The 27,968-nt window shown below is 47.6% G+C and overlaps 1 protein-coding gene, 1 non-coding gene and 1 pseudogene across 4 annotated transcripts; 2 read left to right on the top strand and 1 right to left on the bottom strand.

The window, feature by feature from the left end:
- The first annotated feature begins 47 nt into the window (after nucleotides 1-47).
- Nucleotides 48-7,605, top strand: LOC118024754 (melanoma-associated antigen D4). Of its 3 annotated transcripts, none has more exons than XM_035026969.1 (13): nucleotides 48-135; nucleotides 1,140-1,350; nucleotides 1,635-2,468; nucleotides 2,813-3,016; nucleotides 3,122-3,185; nucleotides 3,412-3,491; nucleotides 3,881-3,972; nucleotides 4,614-4,693; nucleotides 4,778-4,820; nucleotides 5,254-5,316; nucleotides 6,297-6,411; nucleotides 6,752-7,182; nucleotides 7,387-7,605. In XM_035026969.1, exons 2-13 carry the CDS (start codon nucleotides 1,141-1,143, stop codon nucleotides 7,394-7,396), a joined length of 2,226 nt encoding a protein of 741 aa, XP_034882860.1. In that variant the 5' UTR covers nucleotides 48-135; nucleotide 1,140; the 3' UTR covers nucleotides 7,397-7,605. The 3 variants fall into 3 exon arrangements, with proteins under 3 accessions (XP_034882860.1, XP_034882945.1, XP_034882777.1); XM_035027054.1 differs by having other exon boundaries at nucleotides 1,110-1,350; XM_035026886.1 differs by having other exon boundaries at nucleotides 63-135; nucleotides 1,053-1,350.
- On the top strand, nucleotides 5,899-6,029 carry LOC118024911. The gene has a single exon (XR_004683232.1). It is a non-coding gene; the product is annotated as a small nucleolar RNA SNORA11 (small nucleolar RNA).
- A 3,714-nt stretch (nucleotides 7,606-11,319) lies between the features above and the next one.
- On the bottom strand, nucleotides 11,320-16,008 carry LOC118024690 (annotated as a pseudogene).
- Between the last annotated feature and the right edge of the window lie 11,960 nt (nucleotides 16,009-27,968).

The raw sequence follows: 27,968 nt of genomic DNA, 5'->3' as shown, positions 1-27,968 counted from the left end.
AGGCTGCCCAGCCGCGGGGGGTGCGCGGAGAAAAGGGGCGGGGTGGTCGGAGCTGCTGTGCTGGCAGCAGTAGGCGAGGGCGCGGCTGCGGGGTTCCTGGTGCTGAGGACGGACGCCATTGGAGCCCCAGGGAAGGTAAGGATCCAGCCTCAGACCGGACCGGGAGAGGGCGAGTGGAACCCGGCACGCTGCGCCCTCCCCACCCCCACACCCGGATCTGAACAAAGCCCAGGCACTCAGAACCCGAGCCCTATTAGACCCACGGTCTAGGTAGGACCCTCCCCCACCCCCACCCCCACCCCCACCCCACCCCCCGCCGCCCTCTCCCTCCAGGAGACGCAGGGCTCTCTGATCCGAGCCCTACTTATACCGGAGCCCGCGATCCGAACCCCTTTAGCAGACCCGTGTGCTCCCTGCTGAGCTACCTTAGAGCGGAGGCCCTACCCCCACCCCAACCACTCCTAGATCAGTCCCAACCAGCTGACCCCGTTGCCCCCTTCCTGGAGTTGCCATCCTGGGGGTTGAGACCTCTAGCGCTCCAATCCATGTCTCACCTAGTCCGAGCCCCCACCGCCCCACCCCTGGAGCTCCTCCTGTATGAGCCCAACCCAGACCTGAATCAGCTGAACTCCCCCGCCCGGACCTAGCCAGAGGGTCTCCGGATTCAGTTTCGCATAAGCTTTCCGGGGCTCCTGTTGTCTAAGCCCTCTCATGTCATCTGCTCCCCTTTCATCGTTAAATCAAAGCCCTTTGTTTCTCCCTGTCTCAGTGCACATCCCCTGTGGGACTCTTCAGACCCAAGCCCGCCAGTCCACCCCCTATTCAAATCTAGCCGCTGAGATGGGGAGCCTGCCCATCCTAAACTCCCCCTTAAGTGCGGGGTCTCCTCCGACCACCTCTCTCCCTCTCCTAGAGCTCTGTTAGATTCTCTGACAGAATCTAACCCAACTGATACCCCCTCCCCCCGTGTTTCCCCCGTGTTCCCCCCGCCCCCTCCACCGCCTCGTACTGCCTAGTACCCTGTTGATTCCCCCCCCCCCCCCCACCTCCAGAGAGATCCCACTGGATCCTGCCCCCTCCCCCTGAAGAGGCCTCACCCTCCCTCCCAGGCTGAGCTCTCTTCTCCTTGGGACCCCCAGCATGGCTGAGGGAAGCTACCGCATGGAATCAGAAACCTACAACGTTGAAGACATGGACGAGGGTAGTGATGAAGTCGGGGAGGAGGAGATGGTTGAAGGAAACGACTATGAAGAATTCGGTGCTTTTGGAGGCTACGGCACCCTCACCAGCTTTGACATCCGTATCCTCAGAGCCTTTGGGAGCTTGGGTCCAGGCCTTCGCATCTTATCGGTGAGGACCCTGGTGGGCCACCCGCTGGCCCTGGGCCTTCTCCCCCTCTCCCCCGCCCAAGCTGCTGGGGGCGGGGGTGGGGCGGTGGATGAAAGGGAGGGTTGAGTGGGGAAGGACTGCCCAGCTTCCCCAGCCTTCCCTCTCCTGCTCGGAGAAAGGGGGCTTGGGAAGGTCTGGGGGGTGGTGGGAGCTGGCTGCAGGGAGGAGGCTGGCCAGCACAGGGAAGCATGCTGGGAGCACGGAGAGCTGTCTGCCTTCCCCTACCCTTCTCTCTGGCCTTACAGAATGAGCCTTGGGAACTGGAAAACCCTATGCTGGCTAGGACTCTGATGGAGGCATTTCAGCTGGATCCAGAAACACTTGCCAATGAGGCTGCTGCCCGTGCCGCCAACGTAGCCCGCGCGGCCGCCTCCAACCGTGCTGCTAGGGCCGCCGCCGCCGCCGCCCGTGCCACCTATAATCAGGTGGTCGCTCAGCGCCCGGTGGCCACAGACCCGGCTGCAGGACAAGATACCCAGCCCGTGACCTGTGCGGCCCAGGCTCAGGCAGCTGCCCCTGAGACAACCCGTGCTGCTCCGCACGTCTCCCAGATGCTAGTCAACAGTGAGGTGGCCGCCCCGGGGGCTCCGGCCACGTCCACACAGCCCCAGACGGCCTCCCAGGTGCAGGAGGCCGCTACCGAGGGCCCTAGTACCGCCCGTGCTTTCGCTCAGGCTCCCGGTGCTAGTGAGATGGATGCCACCCGGCCCAAGACAGCCTTCCTGGGTCAGAACGATGTCTTTGATTTCACCCAGCCGGCAGGTGTCAGTGGCATGGCCTTCCCACGCCCCAAGAGACCCGCCCCAGCCCAGGAGGCTGCCCCAGAGGGCCCCAGTGCCGCCTCTTCGGGGGTGCCCCCGGCAGCACCTGCCAGGGAGGGGGCAGCCACCCGGCCCAAGACCACCAAGTCCGGAAAGGCTCTGGCCAAGACTCGGTGGGTGGAGCCTCAGAATGTTGTGGCAGCCCCTGCCACCAAGGCCAAGATGGCCCCGAGCATCCCTGAGCCCGAGGGTGCAGCTGCCACCGCTCAGCACAGTGCTGAGCCCTGGGTCAGGATGGGAGGCAAGAGGACCAAGAAGGTGAGACCTCCCTGCTATCTCCAGCCCCCCTTGCTCCCCTCCGTTCTCTGCTCAGTCCTCTTCTCTGCCCCCTCCCCTCCCTTCCCCTCTCCCCCTTGTCTCAGCTTGTGCGTGTTTGTCCAACACAGTGCGGTAGCGTGCTCTGACTGCACGAAGCCTCTGTCCTCAAGCCTGGAGGGAGAAGAGGTTGGCTCAGTGCCGGGCACGTAGTAAGCACTCAGCACACGTCATCTGCTGTTTGTACTACTTGACTTCCAAGTACCTGCTCTGGTTAAGATGTGTGCAGGGCACTTTTGCTCGGCCAGCCTGGTAGCCCTGGGCCTCTCCTCTCTCTCACGCTATAGTCCAAGCACCTGGATGACGAATATGAGAGCAGCGAGGAGGAGAGAGAGCCTTCTGCGGTCCCACCGACCTGGAGAGCATCGCAGCCCCCATTGATGGTGCGGGCTCAGGTGGCTCCCCGGCCCCCAATGGCCCTGAGGTCCCAGGTACCCTCAAGACACGTACTGTGCTTGCCACCCCGCAACGTGACCCTTCTGCAAGAGAGGGTAAGAAACCTGCCTTTCCCCCCATCTCCCTCTTCTCCTCTCCTGTGGGCCAGTTCTTGGAGGTCACCCATGCCTTGATCTACCTGTGTGCTCCTCCTTCTCCAGGCGAATAAGTTGGTGAAATATCTGATGATTAAGGACTACAAGAAGATCCCCATCAAGCGCTCAGGTGGGCAACCTGGGCCCCCTCCCCGAGCTCTGCCCTTCCACTGTCCCGTCCGGCATCAGATGTCTCCACCGAGCACGCCCAGCTGATCGCTCCATTGGCACAGTATGGGGGGGGGCGGGGGGGGTCCCGACGGTGCTCCCCTCAGCAGGGCTGACCGAGGGGCTGCTGCAGCTCTTTGGCCCCTGCTCAGCCCAGGTGCTCTCTCCACCTCTCTCACCTCTTGCAGACATGATGAAGGACGTCATCCGGGAATACGACGAACATTTCCCTGAGATCATTGAACGAGCAACATATACTCTGGAGAAGGTGGGCAAGTGCCCGGGCAGCTCACTGTGGTACAAGAGCTGCAGGGAAGCCTTGAGCCCTGCAGCCCCTTGAGGCCCCCTTTCGGTACTACCTGCTCTGGGAAGGCTTCCCTAGCTTCTCCTCCTGGGAGCGTCCACTGCGTACTTGCTTCCCCGGAGGTTTCCTCTCCCTCAGATTCCTTCAGTGTCCCTGGTCTCCTGAAGTGGGTCCTACTGCTTTGGCCAGTGCCAGAGCTCCCACAGGGCAGTCCCTCTGCAGCCTCTCTTCTCGAGCCTTCCCCATAACTTCGGCGTCCCTGCCGAGGGAAAGTTCTAACGGGGAACTGAGGGACTGCCTGCAGGGCAGGCAAGTGTGGGTTTCTGCTCTCATGTGTTTCCTCCCCCACGTAGAAGTTTGGGATCCATCTGAAGGAAATTGACAAGGAAGAACACCTGTACATTCTCGTGTGCACACGGGATTCCTCAGCTCGCCTCCTGGGAAAGTAAGAAAGGGCAGGAGGGTTGTGGCCTTCCTCACTGGTGCCTCCCCCTCCCCGTCCCCTCAGAGAAACGGGAAAACAGGGCTTTGGTGCCTGGCAACGGCTCCCACCCACAGGTAGTGGTGCCCGGTGATTAGGGGATGAAAGGGGAAGTGGCCTGGGGTGAAGCCTTGCTGCTCTCAGGACCCCCACGTCCACCCCCCTCCCCCCGCTGCCACCTCCCCGCCCCATCTTCCTAGGAAAGCAGGCTCCTTGTTGCCTGCCTCCTCCTGCTACGCGCCTGGCCTGGGCTTGGCAGAGTGATCCTGGGGGAAGGAAGCTTCCCATCCAGTGTAACTCCCGACGCTTAAAGGGCAGGGAAGGTCTGGATGTGCCTCCGGACACACTGTTGCCAAGTGGTGGCTCCCCGTCTGACCCCATCCTGGCCGGAACTCTGGGAGGGAGTGTTCGCATCCACATTTGAGGCGTGAAGCGATTCAGTCTCAGACAGAGGAATGAATGGTCTGCATGAGAGAGCAAGCCAGATGTAGAGTGGGAAGAACCGCCCGGTAGCCCAGCCATCCGGGAAGAGCTAGTTGGGTGAGCCAGCCCTAGTCCCTCGGGCAAATGGCTGCTGGACAGGATCCCTCTTCCTACACCTTCAGGACCAAGGACACTCCCAGGCTGAGCCTCCTCTTGGTGATTCTGGGAGTCATTTTCATGAATGGCAACCGTGCCAGCGAGGGTGAGTGGCTGGACCCGCAGCTGGGGGGTTGCCCACAGTCCCAGCTTCGTGTGCTAAATTCTCGTGGCTCTTCTCCCCTCACAGCTGTCCTCTGGGAGGCACTACGCAAGATGGGACTGCGCCCTGGGTAGGATTGGGCTCTCGGCTCCTGCCCCTCGGTGTTGTCCTTGGGCACCGATGGCCCCAGGGTGGGATTAGCCTGGGGGCCTAGTGCAGGGGAGTGGACCTCCTGGCCTGGGTAGAGCGCAGAGGGTCCCACCGGGGTGCATGGGGAAATGGTCCTGAACTCTCAGCCCCTCTCTGCTCCATGTCCCCTCTCTGTCCCCAGATGGGACCCAAGAGAACCCATCAGAATTAGGGGTTCCGATCACACCCTTGCCTAGGGCATCCCTGACATGTGGCCCTATGGCCCCTGCTGCCACCCCAGGCCTCCATGGGGATGCCCCCCCCCCCCCCCACACACACAGTCTGGGAAGCTGTCCATCCTGCTAGGGAGTGCTCCTGCCCACCTCCGGGCACCGCCCCTGTGTGTAGTCATGGATTCCTTTCTTGGCCCTCAGGGTGAGGCACCCATTCCTTGGAGATCTGAGGAAACTCATTACGGAGGACTTCGTGAAGCAGAAGTAAGTAGTGGCCAAGTTAACTTCGTCTCACACTCGTGCACTCCTCGTGGGCTGATGTGGCTGAGCAAGCCATTCCCCATGCCAGATCTTAGAGCCAGAGGGATGGGTGTCTCTGGTGTGGGGGTTGGGCGGGGTACGTGAGTGTTGGCGGGGAGGGAATTCCAGCGCAGCCTTGGGGAAAGGGAGTCGAAGTCGGCAGAGGACACGGCGCAGGGTGTATTGGAACCACCGTGCCATTTGGTACCTGCCCTGTAGGCGGCTGGAGAATGTCTCCCGCTTTACATCCCGGGAACCTGGGGCTCAGAGAGTAGAAGTCTTGAGTACGGCCCCGGCTGCTCAGGGCCCCATTTGGTCCCGGAGCCCAGCCCTCCTAACTTTCCGGTCAGGCCCAGCCTGTCCTCGGTCCTCGGAGAACACACGCGTGCGCTCACACGGGCACAACAGACTGGCCCAGACACGCGCATGCGCGCACACGCAAAGTGGGGAGTACGCACGGAGTGTGCCGCTTTTCTCCCCTTTCCGATCCTCTTCTATGGCGGACTGTCCCAGGGTTCCGCCAGGCGGTGGACGGGAGCCTGCGATGGAGTGTGCTCATAGCAGGGGGCCTGAAGCAATGGCTCCTGGGTTTACAACACAATCCAAGGGGGATCTGGGTTCATTGTGACAAGGGGCGTGAAACTTGGGGCCTTCCTACGAACAGATACCCGACACGTGTCCCACCCCGCACCTCCACGTGGCTTCTTCTGGGCAGGACCAGTGGCCTGAGGCTTTGTAGGCCTCAGTCCTGGAGGCAGAAACCCTGGGAGTGAGCGTGGGAGTGAGGCATGGGCCAGAGGGCCGGAGGGCCGGAGGGCCGGGACAGTCCTCCCGCAGGAGCTGGGCTGCAGTATCCGGGCTGGGAAGGGCCTACCCGGGAGCCCCTGGTGCGACGACAGGTCTGCCTGGCTGGAAGCAAACGTTTCTCTTCCTCTTGCATTGAGGTACCTGGAATACAAGAAGATCCCCAATAGCAGCCCACCCGAGTATGAATTCCTCTGGGGCCTGCGAGCCCGCCACGAGACCAGCAAGATGAGGGTGCTGAGATTCATCGCCCAGGTAACAGGGGAGCCTCTGTTTGGGGCCAGGCAGTGGGGTGGGAGTTTGGTGCTTGCCATACCCTCTCTGTTTCTTGGCTACGGCCTCCCCCTCAGGCTGTTGGTCCAGTGAGGATCCAGACAGGTTCCTAAGTAGGTCACTTACCCAAGTTCACAGGTGCAGTAAGTGTGAGGGATGGGGTGAGGCCCCGGGGCTGGCACGGAGTCATAGGAGAGTCGGATTCCAGTGGCCTCGACTTGCCTCGTGACCACGCCCAGCCCACGGGAGGGCGTACGGCAGGAAGCAGGTGCTCCGTGAACGTGGGGTAGCTGTGCGCATGGTGTCTGTTACCCCACTGCAGAATCAGAACCGAGACCCCCGGGAGTGGAAGGCTCATTTCTTGGAGGCTGTGGATGATGCTTTCAAGACGATGGATGTGGATATGGCTGAGGAACATGCCAGGGCCCAGATGAGAGCCCAGATGAACATCGGGGATGAAGCTCTGATTGGACGCTGGAGCTGGGATGACATACAGGTGGAGCTCCTGACCTGGGATGAGGATGGAGATTTTGGCGACGCCTGGGCCAGGATCCCCTTCGCTTTCTGGGCCAGATACCATCAGTACATTCTGAATAGCAACCGTGCCAACCGGAGGGCCACGTGGAGAGCTGGCGTCAGCAGTGGCACCAACGGTGGGGCCAGCACCAGCATTCTAGATGGGCCCAGCACCAGCTCCACCATCCGGACCAGAAATGCCGCCAGAACGAGTGCCAACTTCTTCTCCTGGATCCAGTGAGATTTGCAGTGGATACCTGAAACTCCGAGGGAGGGGGTGGGAAGGGGCTGTGAGAAGTCAAGTCGGGGGCAGGCCTGGGTGGTGCAGTGGGGGAACAAGGAGTTGTGAGAGACACTTGTTTGTTTCTTCATGTCTCCCCCCCCCCCCCCCCCCCCGTCTCATGTCTACTGATAGTTCTGCTTTTGTGTCTTGTGTTACAGACAACGCTGATGAACCGCGGCCGTCCCTCACCAAGCCGGAGTGCCTCCTCAGATCCCTCCTTCACACAGCACTCTAGGCAGCTTCTACCTGCCCATCCAAGATGGCATGCAAGATGAAGCTCTCTTTGCCCTTCCTGCTTTTGTTGTGTGCTTTTGTTGTGCGCTTTTGTCGTGTTTTCATGTTTTTGGTATCAGTGTTACAGTAAAGTTGCAAAATTACTTGGGACGTTTCCTCCTTTATTTGCGCACGTACCTGTGCACGTGGTGCTCTGAGCGGCACGTGGCTGGGGGCTCCGACGTGGACACTGCCCGCCTCTGCCTGGAAGGCAGCAGGTGTGGGGAGGGTGCCGAGAAGATGTGGAGAGGTGTCAGCTGAGTGTCCAGGCCATGAGTTTCGAGAGGCTCCTGTCCACATAGTGACATGATTTCCTCCACGGTACAACCGCAGTTAAGACGCCAGTGGTGGGGGCGGTGGCAGGAAAAGGGATGGCGTGGAAGGCTGTGGGTTGGTGCCACTGTCCCTCCCACCAAGGAACAGGGTCCACAGACATCCACCAAGACCCACCTCCTCCACCCCATCTTTGGAGGCGCCATCTTGGAGCCCTTCCCTCCTCCTCCACACAACTTCAGCACCTCATCCCTCCCTCAGATGGAGCCTCAAGGACAACGAGATAGGCCTCGGCGACATTCTCACCCCTCCAGCAGGTTGAAGGAGGAGCCATTATTGCCCACAGAGTAGGTTCAATGAAAACAGACCTCGACAGCCTGTGACCCTGACCCGAGGCCTGTTGGTGGGCTCCGGAGCTCTTCTTCACTGGGAACAGGGCCGTCCCCGTGAAGCCAAGGCCCGGGCCTATGTCCTGGTGTCTTCAAGGGCCGGGTGGTCCCTGCAGGAGTGGGGCTGGGACTGCAATTCCTCCAGCGGACGGCAGTGAGAGCAGAGACGCCTGGGAAGGGCTCAGTGGCAGGCTGGGACAGTGTCCGGAGCTCTGTCGGCTCCCTCAGTGATGTCCACACTTGGCAGGACGAGGCCCCAGGTTAAGAAGTAGGAGTGAGTCGGGTAAGGGCCCCTGCACCCCATTGCCTCTTTTCCCCGAGAAGAGGTTCCCTTCTCTCCCCCAGACTGGGCTCCTGACCCAGATCCAGGCCCATGATTTCACAGGCCCAGTGAAGAATGAAAAACGTGGGCCCCCTTGCTCAAAAATGATGAAGAATTCCGAGAGAGCCACGGCTTGGGCTTGAACCAGGTGTGCAGCCCCTCCGCGCACAGGGTCCTGTGGGGCTGCATAGGTCACACCCCCAGGAAGCTAACTGTGTAAGGTTTCCTCCCCCTAAAGTCGGGCTTCAGGTGGTTTCTGCCTTGCTGGCCACTGCTGTGGTTTCTGCCTGCCCGGCGGCTGGGTCCCTGCTTGGCCACGAGGACACCGTGATTCTGACAGAATTTGAGTCCCCTTCACTTTGGCTTTACTGACGCATGGTCTGGGATGTGAGAGGGATGAAGGATGCCTGGGAGCCCAGTCCTGCGGTGACGAATGATTCGAGCCTTTTCTGGTCCTCTCACCCTGGGAACCTCCCAGGACCCTGCTGGTGCCCACAGCAGGCACAGGCCTTTCCATGGATGAGGGTGCCGCCACTCACCCAAGGCCACGGGCAGGAGTTTGAGCACTGGGTGCAGAGGACACCTGAGATACGGCCTCTCATCTGGAAAGGAGGAGAAAGCAGCTCTCAGAGACAGACCGGGTGCCAGCTGGTGAGGGTGCCACCTCCCCAGGCCTGTGGGCTTGCAACACTCCCCTCTTCCATCCTCCTTTCCCCTGGCTGGCCTATCCAGGTGGGGGGTAGGGGGATGGGGGGTGGGGGTGGCGGGCTTCCCCAGAGTCGGAGCCGCACTCTGCACTACTCAACGGGTAGTTGAGAGCAGGGTGGGCGGGGAGGAAGAAAGCAGTGGGGTGGCCTCTGGGACAGGGAGGAAGGAGCGCCCAGGGGAATGCTGACAGACTGACTGGCAGGCAGGTCACCTGGGAGGCTGCCCGCCTGCTCCCTCACAGGGCAAACGTGACACCAAGGCAGGTGTCCTTCCTGGGACCCCAACCCAAAACCCTTCAAGGCTAAATGCATGCTCTGCCCACCGCAGCCGGCTCCCACTGCCTCGGAGGGGCTCACAGGGTCGTGAGAGCGACACCCCCATCTCTCACCACTCTCCAACAATAGCCACCCTCCCCCAGCCAGGCTGCCCTTACCACTTCCCATCTCCCTTCACCGGGCCAGATCCAAACCCCTCATGGCTTCCCTGCCCCCAAGGCTCATCCTGGGCTTTCAAGACTCCCACCACCCTCCCAGCCTCCTGAGACATCAGGTTTGGCGGTATCCTGGGCATCCATCCCGCTCCTCCTCCTCCTCCTCTTTGTCAGGCCCTGGGGCCCAGTTCTCTGGGTGCAAGACCTCATTCCATCCTCGCTGATACTCTGCGGGGGCTACTGTTCCCCATGGCGCACGTGGCAAAATGGACCCGGAGAAGGGAAGTGACTCGCCTGAGGTCTCTGTCCTAGCTCTGCCACCACCTGGGCAAGTGACCTTGGCCCAGCCTTTTCTCCCTCTGGCCCTCAGAGTTCCCACCTGTCACAGCACAGGATTGGGCTAGATAGATATACTCTGAAGGTGCCCCAGCTCTGAGGTCCTGTGGGTCTGCTTTCCCAGTCCCAGCATCTCTCTGGGCCTCAAGTTTCCTCGCTGAGTAATAGGGGTAAGAGCATGTACCCAGCACTGCCTGGCCCAGCTCCCAGGGCGGCTGGGCGCAGCTGGCGTGGCCTGCGCATGAAAGAAGGTAGGAAGTGGGTAAAGCAGTGGGAGAATGACAGGTGCATGGGCCCCTCCCCCACTCTATGCGTGTCTGAGGTGGGGGTCCTCTGGAAAGCACCTGAGGTTGACACCCCTCCCTGACCCTCTGAGCCCCGTGACCTCGGGCAGGTCACTTCACCTCTCAGAGCCTCCATCCCCTCATCTGTGCAGTTAGGGTTACTTACCCTGCTTGCCTCACGGTCCCAAAGACAGTACCGAGCGGTAGAGATTGGAAGTTATCGGAAATCTAGTAGCACCCCAAACCCCATCCCCTTTTCCAGTGAGGAGACTGAGGACCAGTGAGGAGACTGAGGAAATGACTTGACCAATGTCAAGTTCTCAAGTTCCCCGGGTTTCAACTTGGGATGACTCCATATTACAAGTGCCCTTTATTTGGAAACCAACATCATAGAAATGATACAAACCTGCAGGACATCGTACGCTTCAAATATGACTTTGGACGCTTCCCTCACAGCCTCACAGTTTCCCAAGATGCCAGCACTTCAGCATCCACGTCAGAAACGGGCTGTCACACCTGAAGGTGACACAACAGTCCCTTGCCAGGCTTCCTGCCTTGGTCTGTGGTTCAGCCAATACATGCAGTTTTATTTTGTGGTAGTTGACATGTCTACGGGTTGCAGAACTGCAGAAAGGAAAAGCAGCGTGCATACCCAATGACCACAGGAAAGAAGAAAATTACAAAGACAGTGGGGCTAGAGTTGAGGAGGATACGGAGCAAAGCAACTCCCCTACAGTGTCCGTGGACGTCTGAATTTGTACATGGCCTTGGAGAAACTTTAGAGAATTACAGCATGTTGCTTCCTCACGCTGCCTCGAGGGAGGGGATGTCAGAGACAGGTTCTAGGTGAAAGTGAGCCTTCTGAAAGCAGAGAGGGAGGAAACGGAAAGGTGGAGCTCTACTACCACTAGCCCATTGCCTTTAGCCAGGAATCTGAGATGCCTGAGAGCTGGATAAACATGTGCCTTGCGGAAGAGCTGCAGTTGCTAACTAGGCTGTAGCCTGTCTCTGAAGCTGTCTAGGAAACTTTGGGGTCCTAGCCACTGGAACGGGGACACCGTGGAGGACCCCTACGATCAGGCCACCCTCTCAAATCTCCTCCTCTTGCTTTTTTCCCCCTCCACCTGAAAGAGGGGCACAAGGCACAAGGTTGGAGTGCAGTGGGGGCAAAGGTAAGGGCAAAAATCAGTGCAGAAAGACGTTTCCCAGGAGATGGAGTCCAACCAGTGTACTTTCAAATTCTGGTTCTGAAGCGCGCCTTGTTCATCTGTGCGGTGGCGGGGGTGGGTGGGGAGGAGAGCCTGGCTAGAGCCTTCTGCTTGGGGCCCACAAGTACAACCTCGGAACAGAGGTGAAAGGCCCTGAACGCTTCCATTATCACAGGTGTCTGTTTGGCCGTTTAGCCACCTGAGCTCCTCCAAACCAACGTTCTCTTTATCCGCTTTACTGAGGTTTAATTTACAAGCAAAATAATGTCCATTTGGGTGGACAGTTCCATGGACTTTGACAAATGCTACCATCCATGTCACTCCCACTCTAATCAAGACAAAGAACAGGTTCACCATCTAGTGGTGTTCCCTTGCATCCCTTCCCAGTGACTTCCTACCATCCACATCCAGCCTTAGGCCACCACTGACCTTCCCTCTATATCACCATGGATTAGAATTCTCTCCCCTACAGTGCGTTACACACATAAACATGCAGTATGTAATCTTCCGTGTCGGCCTGCCTTCTATTTCTCTGCTTCAATGCTTTGGATATTCATCCATGGGGTGGCACGCATCAGGAGATTAAATCAAAACGGCGGGCACCTGGGAGGCTCAGTTGGCTAAGCACGTGCCTTCGGCTCAGCCCATGATCTCAGGGTCCTGGGATAGACCCCAGGTCAGGGCTCTGTGCTCAGCAGGGAGTCTCTTTTTCCCTCTCCCTCTACCCCTCTCCGCCCACCCCCCACCCCACCCCGCTCCTCCTCTCCCTAGCTCTCGCTCTCTATCTCGAGTCAGTAAATAAGATCTTTAAAAAAATAAATAAATAAAATAAATCAAAATGGCCCCTATTCGCAACCTGATTGTCTCTGTTGAAATCGTACAGCTATACAAAAACGTCCTAGAACTAATAAAGTAATTCATCTAGAGTGCAGGATACAAGACTAAAACACACAAAAAAATCAACCACATTTCTATACACTAGCAAAGAAGTGTTGGAAAAAGAAATTTACCACTCAAAAAAGAAAGTCAACTCTTGGATGTGAATCTAACAAGTGATGCCGGGTACTTATATACTAAAAACAGCAAAACGCTGGAAAACCAAACAAAAGAAGACCTAAATAAATGGAGGAACATACCATGGTCATAGATTAGAATATTTAACATAGCAAAGATGTCAATTCTTCTGAAGTTGATCTCTGGACTTACTGTAATTCCAATGAAAATCCCAGCAGCAGGATTTGTTGTAGACATAGACACAAGCCGATCCTAAAGCTTATGTGGAACCTAAAAACAAACACACAAACAAAAAGAATAGCCAAAAAAGTATGAAAAAAAAATAAATGTGGAGGAATCACATTACCTACATTTAGAACTTTTCAACAAATGTGTGGAAAAAACTGGATCCCCATCTAAAAGAAAAATGATCTCACATCTTATACTAGAACTCACTAGAAAGAAATCTTAGATGGAAATCAAGAATATGAAACTGTAAAACGTTTAGAAGGAAACGACAAAATCTTTGACCTGGGTTTGAGAAAGATGTTCTAGGTAGAACAACTCCACCCTGTCACCACCGCGCCACCTCCATCCCCCCACCCAGCCTCGTTTTCTTTCTGTGAAAAATGCTGTTAAGGGTTTGAGGAGAAAAATCTCAGGATGGGAGAATGTATTTACAATTACCTAAACAACAGAGGGCTTGTATCCAGAGTAGATGAGGAACTGCCAAAACTCAACAGTAAGAAAATAATGGAAAAAATATTTGAAGAGATACATCAATGAAAAGGATATATAGGTGGCAATTGAGCACATGAACAGATGAGCAAACTCACTGGCTCTCAGGCAATGCAAATTAAAACTATGGTGAGATGGCAGTATTCCTATATTAAAATTGCTGAAATTAGAAAAAGCAAGCAAGCAAAAAAAAAAAAAATCCCACAAACACGTGACAATATCAAATGGTGTTGAGGATGGGCAACAACTGGGTTCACCACATGTTGCCGAAGGGAATGTAAGGTGGTACGACCACTTTGGAAAACTATGTTATTGCTTTTTCTAAAGTTAAACATATACTTGCCCATATGACCTAGCAATCTCACCCTGCAGTATTACTCCTAGAGAAATTTCAACTTGAGTTCATACGAAAACCTGTAAGTGAATGTTTGTAGCAGCTCTGTTCATAAACACCCCAAACTAGAAACAACCCAAATATCCTGCAAAAAAGTGTATTCTTTCCAGACAATTAAATACTATTCAATGGTCTAAAGGAATGAAGTATAGATACAGTCAACAATTTGGATGAAACTCAAAAGCATTGCGCTTCGTGATAGAAGCCAGGCTCAGAAGGTTACATTTTATTTTATTTTATTTTTTAAAGATCTCATTTATTTATTTGAGAGAGAGAGAGACTGAGAGAGAGAGAGAGAGAGCACGAGCAGGGCAGAGGGAGAGCGAGAAGCAGACTCCTGGCTGAGCAGGGAGCCCAGTGCAGGACTCCATTCCAGGACCCTGGGATCATGACCTGAGCCGAAGGCAGACGCTTAACCGACTAAGCCAACCAGGCACCCCAGAGGGTTACTTTTTAAACGGTTCCATTTATATGACTTTCTTGAGATGACAAAACTATCATAAAAGAGAGCAAGTCGGTGGTGCCCTGGTTAGGTGTGGAGAAAGAGCATGACTACAAAGGGATAGCACCAGGGACTTCTTGGGGGCTATAGAAGTGTTCTGAATACATATTGTGATGGTGGCTACAAGAATCTATACATGTGTTCAAATCTCTGGAGCTGGAGGTCCAGAAGAAGTCTACATCACTGAATTTAAAAATACAATTAAGGAACTAATGGCAAAAAAGTTTTTTTCAACCAAAAAATTATTAGAATTGAACAGTAGTGTACTGCGCTACAGAAAATATTGAATACATTCTTTTAGGATTAAGGAACACCATACCAAATGTCAACCCAGATGAACACAAATGAATGAATAGCTATAGACATGGTAAATACAGGGAGGGTTAATTATTTTACTTTTCAAAAACTTTCTTTAAAAGTTAACTGAATGTTGGGGTGCCTGCTTGGCTCAATGGGTTAAGCGTCTGCCTTCAGCTCAGGTCATGATCCCGTGGTCCTGGGATCAAGCCCCGCGTCAGTCTCCCTGCTCAGCGGGGAGTCTGCTTCTCACTCTCCTCCTGCCCCTCAACCCCACTCGTGCTCTCTCACTCTCACTCACTCTCAAATAAATAAATAAAATCTTAAAATAAAATTAAGTTAAATTAACTGAATGTTGGGGCACCTGGGTGGCTCAGTAGGTTAAGTGTCTGACTCTGGATTGGGGCTCAGGTCATGATCTCAGGCTCCTGAGATTGAGCCCTGCCTTGGGCGCCTTGCTCAGCAGGGAGTCTGCTTGAGATTCCCTCCCTCTCCCTCTCCTTCTTCCCCTCCCCCTACTCACGTGTGCGCGTGCTCTCTCTCTCTCTCTCTCTCTCTCTGTCAGGTAAAAAATAAATCTTAAAAAAAGTTAACTGAATGTTTAGAAAACCAAAAACAATGCGTTGTGGGGGATACAATGTATATATAAATAAAGTCTATGGAAACAAAAGCAAACAGATGGGAGTGTAGAAATTAAAGCATACTATATAAGTTTTTCCTTTGTACGTGAAGAAAAATTTTATCATCGAAGGTGAAAGCCCTAATTTTAACTATGTGTAATATAATCCCTACAGGAACCACTTACATATAAAACAAAAGGAATAAGTATTAAACCAAGATAGAGATTAAAATTGGGATACTGAAAAATACTTCAGTTATGCATAAGGGGGTGAGGGAATTGGGTTAAAGAAAGAATGAAAAGACAAATAAAGGAAAGAAGGAAATAAAAGAAGGAAGGAACGAAGCAAGAAAGCTAGAAAGAAGGAAAGAAAAAGAGAAATAAAGCTACTCAAAATAAGAGGATGAAGTTAAAGCCAATCATACCTATACTTAAGCTAATTGTATATGTTCCAAACTTTCCCAATAAAAGGCAGAGATTGCTAGGCGGGAGAGCTGCAAGACGCCGCAATATGCCATTGAATAGAAACTCACTTTTTTTTTTTTTCATTTTAAGTTTTTCTTTAAAGTCTTATATAAGATTACTCTATCCCTGTATCTTGTCAATGTTTCTTCCTCCTGTTTGCAGCTTTCCTTTCCTACTTGTCGAGATTTGGCTTTACCTTCAAGGATCATTTTGTGGTTTTTGTCTAGTTTTAGTCTAGTGGTAGCCACCTTGCTAGGGTGAACGGACAGTCGTGCCGTTCGCCTTCTCACGCTGTACTCATTCAATGTAGATGACGTGTTTCTTCCTGTAAACCTGGACTATTTTGCCAGTTTGCTGGCCTTGGTCGTGTCCTGGCACAACCTATACCTCATCATCCTTTCAGGTGGGCATGGATCGAAGGTTGTACTTCTGTCTCAGCCCTTTAGAAAGACAGGAAGGCCTAACCTTCCTGCGAATGTGGGAGGGTGCACTGAAATGCCTTTTCTGGTTCTTGCTCCAGTCGGAAGTCACAAAGGGATTGAACTTCATGTTGGCTGCCGGCACTTCAGTGATGGCTGCAAAAGGCAAGAGTAAAACTCGCTCTAATATGGAGACAGAGCTAGGTTAAATGCAAAAGGGTTGAAAAAGAGATGCCATGGGAACATGAATTGTAAGAAAAACAGTTCTAAAAGTGGCTCAGTTAAATTTTAGGACCAGGAGTGTTACTAATGATACACAGGGATATTTAATAATGATAAAAGCATCAATTAATCAGGAAAACGTAATGATCAGGTGCCCTGGAAAATAGAACTTTAAATTTCATAAAGTGAAAACTGATAGAACTTAAAAGACATAAACGCGAATCCTTTTAATAGTTGGAAATTTCAAAAATTCTCTCAGCTTTTGATATAGCAAATAGAGAGAAGGTCAGTAGTTATAAAAAAGACTTTAACAACGCTATCAGCTAACTCGACTTAATTATAGTACATTCCACCCAATAGCAGTAGAATACACACTTTCTTTAAAAGCACATGGAACATGCACCAAGCAGGAGCCTATCACGGGTTATAAAGTAATACTCCATCGGAGAAGAAGGACTGAAATCCATGTCGTGGGTGTTCTTCGGGCACAATGGAATTAAACGAGGAATCTATAACAAGAGGATTTCTAGAGAATCCACAAAACTTTGAAATTAACCCACGGACTTCAAAATAACACAGGCCCAGAGACGAGGCACTTAGGGAAATTTGAAAGTCATCTGTGTCTATATTAGGAAAGAAGAAAGGTTTAACATCAATAAAATACAAAACGAAGATGCTACAAAAAGATGTAAAAAACAAACAGAGAGGAAGTAGAAAGAAGGAAGCAAAAAGGCTATCAGAAGCTGACGTTCACATGTGGAATTTAAGAAATAAGATGAACACAGGGGAAGGGAAGGAAAGATAAAACAAGAAAAAACAGAGAGGGAGGCAAACCATAAGAGACTCTTAACTCTAGGAGAGGAACTGAGGGTTGCTGAAGGAGAGGTGGGTGGGGGGATGGGGTAACTGGGTGATGGGCATTAAGGAGGGCACGTGATGGGATGAGCACTGGGTGTTATACTGAATGGATGAATCATTGAACATTACATCAAAAACCAATGATGTACTTACTATACCTTGGCTAACTGAATTTAAATTAAAAAAAAAGAAAGAAAGAAAAGAAAATCCGGTCCCAGAGACGGAGAACATTTACATAATACAGAACTTTCTTGTGTATCTGTATATATAAAAGTCTCTTTCAAGTCAATCAAGGGAACACATAACTTGTTTTAAACATGGACAAAATACTTGCACAGACATTTCCCTAAAGACGATACATGTAAGATAATTAAACACATGTGAAGCTGCTTAAAATTATTAGTCAACAAGAAAATAAAACTTAAAACCGAAAGGAGATCGCGTACTACAACTGCCCGAAGGGCTACGTCCAAATGGCTGACAATGATGACAAGGCCTGGTAAGGTGGAGCCACTGTGGTTTTCATCCATGTCGGTGTAAAGACGAGGCGCTTTTCAAAAAAGTTTGGCAGATGAGATCGGGCGCGTTCAGGGTGGTATGGCCGACGATGCAGCTAAACATGCTACAATGTACAGGACAGCCTCCCACAGCAAAGAATTCGTCAGTCCAGACTGTCAATAGTACCACTGTTGAGAAATCCTGTCACCAGGTTACACATAAGCTAAGTCACTAATGCCAAGATTAAAATTCTCAGAAACTAGGTAGTCTCTGAATGTTAGCCAGAAACCATTCAATTCTAATAAATTGTTCAAAAACAAACAAACAAACAAAAAACCCAAAAAAGTTTGGCAGTTTCTTACTAAGTTAGGCATGCAAGTACCATGTAGTCCTAGGTATTTAATTCAGAAAAAGAAAAGCATATGTCCACACCAAACCCGTATGTGAATGTGGGTAGCAGCTTTATTCATAATATCTCCAAACCAAAAACATCCTAAACGTCCATCGGTTGGTGAATGGAGAGCAAACTGTGGAATAGCCATACAAAGTATCAAAGACAAACAAACTGCCAACGTACACAATGCTTGGGCATATCAAAAGTATTACATGGAAGACTGGAAACCGTATACTGCATGCTGTCGGATTCATTTGGCATATAATTCTTGAGAGGTTAAAGCTCAAAGGAGCCAAGGGAGCTTGGTGGTTGCCCACAGCTAGAGGTGGAGCAAGGAGAGTGACTTGGAAGGCACAGGAGGGCACTTTGCAGGGCACTGGAAATGTTCCCTATCTTGACACTGGTGGTAGTTATACACATGTTTCAGTTTGTCAAAAATCATCAGACTGTACACTTAAATAGGTATAGTTTATTGAATGTAACGTATATCTCAACAAAACAAAAAAATAAACAGAACACAGATGTTTTACGTATTAAAAATAATTGAAAGCAAGAACTGTATTGGATACATCTTCGACAGGTAACACGTGGTGAGGAGAGATTAGTGCATTAGATGATGGATCAGATAAACATATCCAGAAAAAAGTAGAGAGAGAAAAGATGATGGAAAATACAGAATGGGTAGGAAGAGAATCAGTGGGTGCAGAGGCTAACACAGGTGTAACATATTTCAATTGGAGTTAAGTGATGAGACGACAGAGAAAAGTGCCTAGGCAGTATTTGAACAGATAAGGGTGTGGTGTTTCCAAAGCTGATGAATAACAGCTTGCTCAAGACTCAAGGAAGACTAAGAATCCCAAGCAAGATAATTCTAAAGTAAACATCTTTTAAACTTTACACTGTCAAACCAAAAAAAAAAAAAAAAGGCAGTAAAAAGAGAACATCATGAAAGGAACCAGGGGGTCAATAAAAGTATGGGCCTCAGAATAGGACAATGAGAGTGACAATTGACTTTCAAACCTAAACAAGAAGTCCAGAGTGTGTAGAAAGATATATTCAAAGTGCTGAAGGAATGTAACTGCCAACTTAGGGCTCTATAATCAGGAAAAACACCCTCCAAGATGAAGGGGAAATAAAGGCACTTTCAGACAAACAAAACAATGAATGTTTCATATTCCTATTATATGATCCAGCCATCACGCTTCTTGGTAGTTACCGAAGTTGAGTCGAAAACATTTGTCCACTCTGAAGCCTGCACACAAAAATTTATAGCAGCTTTATTCATAATTGCTAAAACTTGGATGCAATCGTTCCATCATGGTGACGACAGTAAATAACAGTGTATTATATACTTGAAATTTGCTGAGGGCTTACATACCAAGTGTCCTCACCACCCAAAAAAAGGGTAACTATGTTAATTCGTTTGATCATGGTAGTCATCCCACTGTGTTTATCAAAACGTTATGTTGTATCACCTAAATATATGCAATTATTACTTGTCAACCATAGCTCAGTAAAGCTGAAACAGAAGATGACCTGCAAAAGGTAAGTGAATAAACTGTGGTACACCCATATAACGTCCGTATTCAGCGACAAGAACAAAAGAGCTACCGAGTTGCAAAGAGACGTTCAGGAACCTAAAAGCACGTTGCAACATGGAAGAAGACAATCTGAAAAGGCTGCCTCCTGTATGATGCCAACTACCACATATGATATTCTGGAAAAGGCAAGGCAATGGAAACCCTAAAAAGATCAATGTTTGCCAGGATTTGGGGGGCGTGAAGGAAGGAAGGATAAATGGAGCAAAAGGGAGTCTTAGGACAGTGAAAGTATTCTCTATGATACAGTAATGATAGACCCGTCATTACACATTTGTCAAAAGTACAACAACAAAGAGGGAACTGGGATGTAAACTATGGATTTTAATAATCATGGATCAATATTGATTGGTTCATCACTTGTAACGGATGGACCACAGTAATAGAAGATGTAAATGATAGGGGAAACCAAGAGCAGACTGCAGGTGGTGGGGAGAAGGAGTATGCAGGAACACTCTACTTTCCAAACAATTCTATTCTAAGCACAAACCTGAGGTAAACATTAAAATCTATTAATTTAAATTGGAAAAGGGATGTTTCACCAGCACATCCACTCTAAAGGAAATACTTTAGTGTATTCTCTAAGCAGAAAAAGAACCACCCCTGGTCAAACGTAAAGATAAGGAAGTAAGGAAGAGTGACGTACAGGATAAATGTGTGGGCATATTTAAATGATACTGATAAAGAAAAAATAATAATGTCTTTTGAGGTTAAAACCACGTGTGTTTGTGTGTGTGTGTATCTCCAAGTGATTAAACTGGCAGCAATAATATTAAAGTAAGGAGAGGGTAAAGGTGCACTAAGTGTTCTAAGGTAGTTACATTTTCTGTGATGACATGAATGGATCAATTTACATTAGACTATGACAAGTTAAAAATGCATGTAGTAGTCTCCATATAACCACTCAAAGAACAACGAAAAAGTGAATATCTATCAAGGTGATAGAGCTGGAGACCAGACACATTTTAAAATTAATCCTAAAGAAGGCAAAAACTATGAGATAAATGAGCACAAACAAGCAGGAGAAATAGAAAATAGTAAGATGGTAGATATAAACCTGAATGTGCCAATAATCACTTTAAAGGCAAATACTCCAATTAAAAGACAAAGGTTAACAGTCTGGGGGCAGAAGGCTGAGAGGAGGAAAAGCAGGAGGATGAGGGAGGGGCAAGGAGGAGAAGAAGACAGAAATCAACCATATGCTGCTTACAAAGATGTACTTCAGCTATAACTATACAGAAAATTTCAACATTACAAATTAGAAAAACATATACCTTAAGATATTAATAAAGACAAGCTGGTGTACCTTTATTTACATCAGAAACTTTGGCCTTTTAGGCAAAGAAGCATTACAATAGGTAAAGATGGACACTTCATAATCATAACAGGTCCAACTCACCAAGGAAATAAAAGTTATGAGCCTGTTTGCACTCGATAACACGGTCTCAAACTATAATGCAAACCTTAACAGAGCCGCTAGGACATGTATGTGAATCTGTAATCATAGTGGGAGGTTTTCGAACACTTTTCTCAGTAACTGGCAGAACATACTGATAAAAATCGCAAAGATAAAAAAGATTTTAAAAATACAATGAAGAAGGGACACCTGGGTGGCTCAGTTGGTTGAGCGACTGCCTTCGGCTCAGGTCATGATCCTGGAGTCCCGGGTTCGAGTCCCGCATTGGACTCCCTGCTCGGCGAGGAGTCTGCTTCTCCCTCTGACCCTCCCCCTCTCATGCTCTCTCTCTCTCTCAAATAAATAAATAAAATCTTAAAAAAAAATACAGTGAAGAAACTTGGCTATATATATGTGTGTGTCTATATATGTGTGTGTGTGTGTGTGTGTGTGTGTTTAAAATTTTAATTCCAGTGTAGTTAGCATACATCCTTATATTAGTTTCAGGTGTACAATATAGTACAATATAGTGATTCCACGATTCCATACATTACTCAGTGCTCATCATGATAAGTTTGCTCTTAATCCCCTTCACCTATTTTTACCATCCCCTCATCAATCTCCTCTCTGGTAACCATCAGTCTGTTCTCTATAGTTAAGAGTCTGTTTCTTGGTTCCATTCTCTCTCTCTCTCTCTCTTTTTCCTTTGCTCTTTTGTTTCCTTTGCTCCTTTGCTGCTTCCATAATTTGGCAATTGTGCGTAACGTGGCAATAAACAGCTTTCTAACCCATATAACTGTGGGTTAAGGATCCCTTTCAATTAGTGTTCTTGTATGTTTTGTGTAAATATCCAGTCATCTGACTGCTGGATCATAGGGTAGTTCTACTTTTAACTTTTTGAGGAATCCCCATACTGTCTTCCAGAGCAGCTGCACCAGTTTGCATTGCCACCAGCAGTGCAAGAAGGTTCCCCTTTCTCCACATCCTCACCAACACCTGTGGTTTCTTGTGTTATTGATTTTAGCCATTCTGACAGGTGTGAGGTGGTAGCTCATTGTAGTTTTGATTGGCATTTCCCTGATGATCAGTGATGTTGAGCATCTTTTCATGTGTCTGTTGGCCATCTGGATGTCTTCTTTGGAGGAATGTCTGTTCATGTCTTCTGCCCATTTTTAAACTGGATTTTAAATTTGGTTTTTAGGTGTTGATTTGTAGAAGTTCTTTATAGAGCTTGGCTATTAACCCTTTATTGGATAGATCATTTGCAAGTATTTTCTCCCGTTCAGTAGGTTGCCTTTTAGTTTTGTTGACTGTTTCCTTGGCTGTGCAGAAGCCTTTTATTTTGATGTAGCCCCGATAGTTTATTTTGGCTTTTGTTTTCCTTGCTTCAGGAGACATATCTAGAAAAATGCTGCTCTGACTGATGTCACAGAAATTACTGCCTGTGCTCTCTTATAGCATTTTTATGGTTTCAGGTCTCTCATTTAGGTCTTTAATCCATTTTGAGTCTATTTTTGTGTATGGTGTAAGAGCGCAGTCCAGTTTCATTCTTTTGCATGTAGCTGTCCAGTTTTCCCAAGAGCATTTGTTGAAGAGACTGTCTTTTCCCCACTGTAGACTCTCACCATTTTTATCATTCTTTAATTGACCATATAACTGTGGGTTAATTTCTGCACTCTCTATTGTGTTCCACTGATCTATGTCTCTTATTTTTGTGCCAGTGCCATACTGTTTGATTACTACCGCGCTGTAATAGAACTTGAATTCTAGAACCGTGATACCTCCAGTTTCGTTTTTCTTTTTCAGGATTACTTTAGCTATCTGTGATCCCTTGTGGTTCCATATAAGTTTTAGGACTTTTTTGTTGTTGTTCTAGTTCTGTGAAAAAAGCTGTTGGTGTTTTGATTGGGATGGCCTTAGGTCTGTAGATTGCTTTGGGTAGTATGGACATTTAACAATATTTGTTCTTCCAATCCATGAGTATGGAATGGCTTTCCATTTCTTGGTGTCCTCTTCAATTTCTTTCATCAGCGTTTTGTAGTTCTCAGAGTACAGGTCTTTCACCTTTTCGATTAGGCTTATTCCTGGGTATTTCATTCTTTTTCGTGCAATTTTCTCAACTTCCCTTTCTGCTGCTTCATTATTAGTGTATAGAAAGGCAACAGATTTCCATACATTGATTTTGTATCCTGGGACTTTAATGAATTTGTTTATTAGTTCTAGCAGTTTCTTGGTGGAGTCTTTAGGGTTTTCCATATGCTGTATCATGTCATCTACAAATGTGAAAGTTTTACTTCTTCTTTAGGGATTTGGAAGCCTTGTATTTCTTTTTGTTGTCTGACTGCTGTGGCTAGGACTTCCAGTACTGTGCTGGATAAAAGTGGCGAGAGTGGACATCCTCATCTTGTTCCTGACGTTAGGGGAAAGTCTTTCAGTATCTCCCATTGAGTATGACCGTGTTGACTGTGGGTTTTTCATATAAGCCCTTTATTATGTTGAGGTATGTTCCCTCTAGACCTACTCTGTTGAGGGTTTTTCTCATGAATGGATGTTGTACTTTGTCAAATGTTTTTTCTGCATCTGTTGAAAGGATCATATGGTTTTTAAACTTTCTCTCATTGTATCTTGTTGATTGATTTACAAATATTGGACCATTTTTGCATCCTGGGAATATATCCCACTTGATCGTGGTGAATGATTTTTTTAATGTATTGTGAGATTCGGTTTGCTAGTATTTTGTGGAGGATTTTTGCATCTGTGTTCATCGGAGACATCCGTTCTCTTTTGTTGTGGTGTCTTTATTTGGTCTTGGTATCGGGCTAATGCTGGCCTCATTGAATGAAGACATTTATATCAGTGCACTCAACAAGGCAGGATACATAGTCTCTTCATGTGCTATTGCTATTTCCCAAAACTGACCACATGTTGACCATAAAGCGGGTCTCAGCAAATTTTGAGACAATGAAATAATAAAGACTATAATGCCATGAAGTTTTTAACTAGTAACCAGTGATAACTAGAAAATCCCCCATGGGCTTTTACATTAAGAAATATCCTTCCTTAGAGGACATTTAACCCAGAGCTCAAAGAAGAAAACATTAATGAAATTTAAAATACATATATTTAACTGAATATTAATGGAAATTTGTGAGATAATGCTTTAATGTGTACACCACGAAAAAGAAAGGCAATAAAAATTAATAACCTGTGTATCTATTTCACAACTTTGATAGAACAGCAGATTAAACCCAAAGAAAGCAGAAGAAATGAAATAAGGATACCAGCATTAATAAGTTAAAGATAAAACAAAATAGCCAACGTTGGTTCTTCAGAAGGACAACACAATTGATCATCATCCTTGTGGGCCTGAAGGAAAAAGAGAGAAGTTATCTAAAAACCAGTGTCTGGAATGAATGAGGAGCCATAGCTATGAACAATAAAGATATTAAAAGATCATCAGTCAAAATCATGAGCAGCTGTATGCAAATAAATCTGAAGGTTTAGACATAGTGTACAAATTTCAAGAAAAGACAAATGACACAAAAACAACAAATGATCCTCAAAATACTAAGTATGTGTAATCTGAAGAAAACAACAACAACAACAAAACAAGGTCCATATTCTGATGACCCCACCAATTTATTCTACACGACTTTTAGGAAGAAATAATGGCAATTTTACCTACTTGCCAGAAAATAGGAAAAAGAGGAGTCACTTCTCATCTCATTCTATGAAGCCTAAACAGTATAAGAACATTCTAAGAGACGAAGTGTACAAGCCAATCTTTCACATAAGCATAGAAGGAAAAGTCATGAATAAAACATTAGGAAAACAAATCCAGTTATATGTGTCAAAAGGATAATCTATCACAAGAAAGTCAGGACTGTTCTAGAAATGGAGTGGTTTAGCACTTGAAAAATAAATGTATTTCACAGAATTAATTTATGAAGAAGAAGACATTGTTATATTCCCTATAGATGCAGAAGAACGTATTTCATGAATCTGATTTTTAAAAACTAAGCTTCCTCTAGATAAAAAGCTTTTGCACAGCAAAGGAAACAGTCAACAAAACCAGAAGACAACCGACAGAATGGGAGAAGATATTTGCAAATGACATAGCAGATAAAGGGCTAGAATCCAAAATCTATAAAGAACTTACCAAACTCAATACCCAAAGAACAAATAATCCAATCAAGAAATGGGCAGAAGACATGAACAGACATTTTGCCAAAGAAGACATCCAAATGGCCAACAGACACATGAAAAAGCGTTCAACATCGGTCGGCATCAGGGAAATCCAATCAAAACCTCAATGAGATATCACCTCACACCAGTCAGAATGGCTAAAATTACAAGTCAGGAAACGACAGATGTTGGTGTGGATGTGGAGAAAGGGGAACCCTCCTACACTGTTGGTGGGAAGGCAAGCTGGTGCAGCCACTCTGGAAAACAGTATGAAGGTTCCTCAAAAAGTTGAAAATAGAGCTACCGTACGACCCAGAATTGCACTACTGGGTGTTTACCCCAAAGATACAAATGTAGGGATCCGAAGGGGTATATGCACCCCAATGTTTATACTAGCAACGTCCACAATAGCCTAATTATGGAAAGAGCCAAGATGTTCATCAACAGATGAATGGATAAAGAAGATGTGGTGTATATATATACAATGGAATATTATGCAGCCATCAAAAAATGAAATCTTGTCATTTGCAACAATGTGGATGGAACTAGAGGGTATTATGTTAAGCGAAATAAGTCAGTCAGAGAAAGACATGTATCATATGATCTCACTGATATGAGGAATTCTTAATCTCAGGAAACAAATTGAGGGTTGCTGGAGTGGTGGGGGGTGGGAGGGATGGGGTGGCTGGGTGATAGACACTGGGGAGGGTATATGCTATGGTGAGCACTGTGAATTGTGTAAGACTGTTGAATCACAGACCTGTACCTCTGAAACAAATAATACATTATATGTTAAAAAAAAAAAAGAAGAAGATAGTAGGGAGGGAAAAATGAAGGGGGGGAAATCAGAGGGGGAGACGAACCGTGAGAGACTGTGGACTCTGATAAACAAACTGAAGGTTCTAGAGGGGAGGGGGGTGGGGGGATGGGTTAGCCTGGTGATGGGTATTAAAGAGGGCACATATTGAATGGAGCCACTGGGTGTTATATGCAAACAATGAATCATGGAACGCTACATCTAAATAAATAAATAAATAAATAAATAAACAAACTAAGCATCCAACAAATGTGGGGAAAAGGGAACCCTTGTGCACTGTTGGTGGGAATGTAAACTGGTACAGGAGTTACGGAAAACGATATGGAGGTTCCCCGAAAAGTTGAAAATAGAACTACCATACGATCCAGCAGTTCTGCTTCTGAGTTTATATCTGAACGAAACAAAATCACTATCTCCAAGAGATATCTGCATCCCCATGTTCATTTCAGTATTATGCACAATAGCCAAAACTTGGAAACAACCTAAGTGTCTATGGACAGATGAATGGATAAAAAAGATCGTATAGTGGGATATTATTCAGTCATAGAAATGAGGGAAATCCTGCCATTCGTGACAATGCGGAAGGACCCTGAGGGCATTATGCTAAGTGAAATAAGTCAGATAGGCAAGGACAAATACTGTACGATCTCACTTATATGTGGACTCTAAAACAAAGCCAAACACAGAAACAGACAGTAGATGATGCTTGCCAAGGGCTCGGGGGTGCGGGATGTGGGGAGATATTGGTCAAAGGATGCAGACTCTCAGTTATAAGATGAAAAAGTTCTGGAGTTCCAATATTCAGCATGGTGACTACAGTTAACAATACTGTTACATATATTTGAAAGTTGCTAAAAAAAAAATCTTACATTTTCTCACCAAAATATTATAATTATGTGCCACGCAGGAGTTGTTAACTAACTTTATTGTAGTATTCATTTCATGTATATGTGTGTATCAATTTATCATGTTATTTAAATTTACACAATGTTCTATGTCAATTATATATCAATAGCGTTGGAAATCTATTTAAAATAAAAATACACGTTTATGATAAAACCTCTAAGCAAACTAGGAGTAAAAGAGAACTCTCTTAAAGCACTCAGAATATCTTTGAAAAGCCTACATAAACAGGGGCACCTGGGTGGCTCAGTCGGTTAAGCAACCTACTCTTGGTTTTGGCTCAGGTCATGATCTCATTGGCTGTGAGATCAAGCCCTGCTTTGGCCTCCAGGCTCAGAGGGGAGTCTGCTTGAAAATTCTCTCCCTCTGCCCCTCCCCCCACTCGTGAGTGCTCTCTCTCTCTCTCTCATAAATAAATAAATATTTTTAAAGAAATTTAAAAAAATAAAAGCCTACCAAAACCATTGCACTTAATCATGAAATATTGAAAGCCATCCTTCCGAGATCATGAAAAACAGTAGGTTATCCACTGTCACTACAAACAGTGTCATAAGGGAAGAAAAAGTAACAAAGATGATCCAGCCAATATAGCCCTAAATGCATACACATGTGAATCGAAGGACATGTATAGGACTGTTGTCCACAGTAACCTTTTTAATCCTCCGGGACTAGAAACTACTGAAATGTCCATCAGAAATAGGATGTGCAAAAAATTGTGGTATATTTACTCAAATTGAAATATTATTCAGTAATGCATATCCATGAACTCAGCTAACAAACAACAAAAAAAGAAGAGGCGTAAGTGAAAATTATAATGTTGCCAAAAGAAAGCTAGATTATAAGAATATGTACTATAAGGTTGTATTTATCATGTGCAATGAAACTCACAAGCAGGCACAATTAAAGTGTTAAAAGTCAAAATACTGGTTAGACTTGCTGAGGTGGCACACAGCAGTGACTAGGTAAAGGCATAAGGGTGATTTTGGTTTGCTGGCAATGCCAGATCTCTTGACCTGGATTGTAGTTTCTCAGATATTTGAGATACGATAGTTTGCTGAGTGGTACTTTTATGTTTCATGCAATTCCCTTTTGGTGCTCTATTCCACTGAAAAGTTACAGAAAGATGTTTAATACGTAGAGTTCCAAGAGTGTACATAAAGAATTGGTTCTGTGGTGATTTGTATATTCTCTGACCACCATGCCACTAAACTATAAATTA

The sequence above is a fragment of the Mirounga leonina genome, unplaced genomic scaffold, assembly GCF_011800145.1.
Source record: "Mirounga leonina isolate KUSES-001 unplaced genomic scaffold, KU_Mleo_1.0 Mir_101438, whole genome shotgun sequence".
Classification (NCBI taxonomy): Eukaryota; Metazoa; Chordata; class Mammalia; order Carnivora; family Phocidae; genus Mirounga; species Mirounga leonina.
This window is presented reverse-complemented; position numbering and strand designations above follow the sequence as displayed.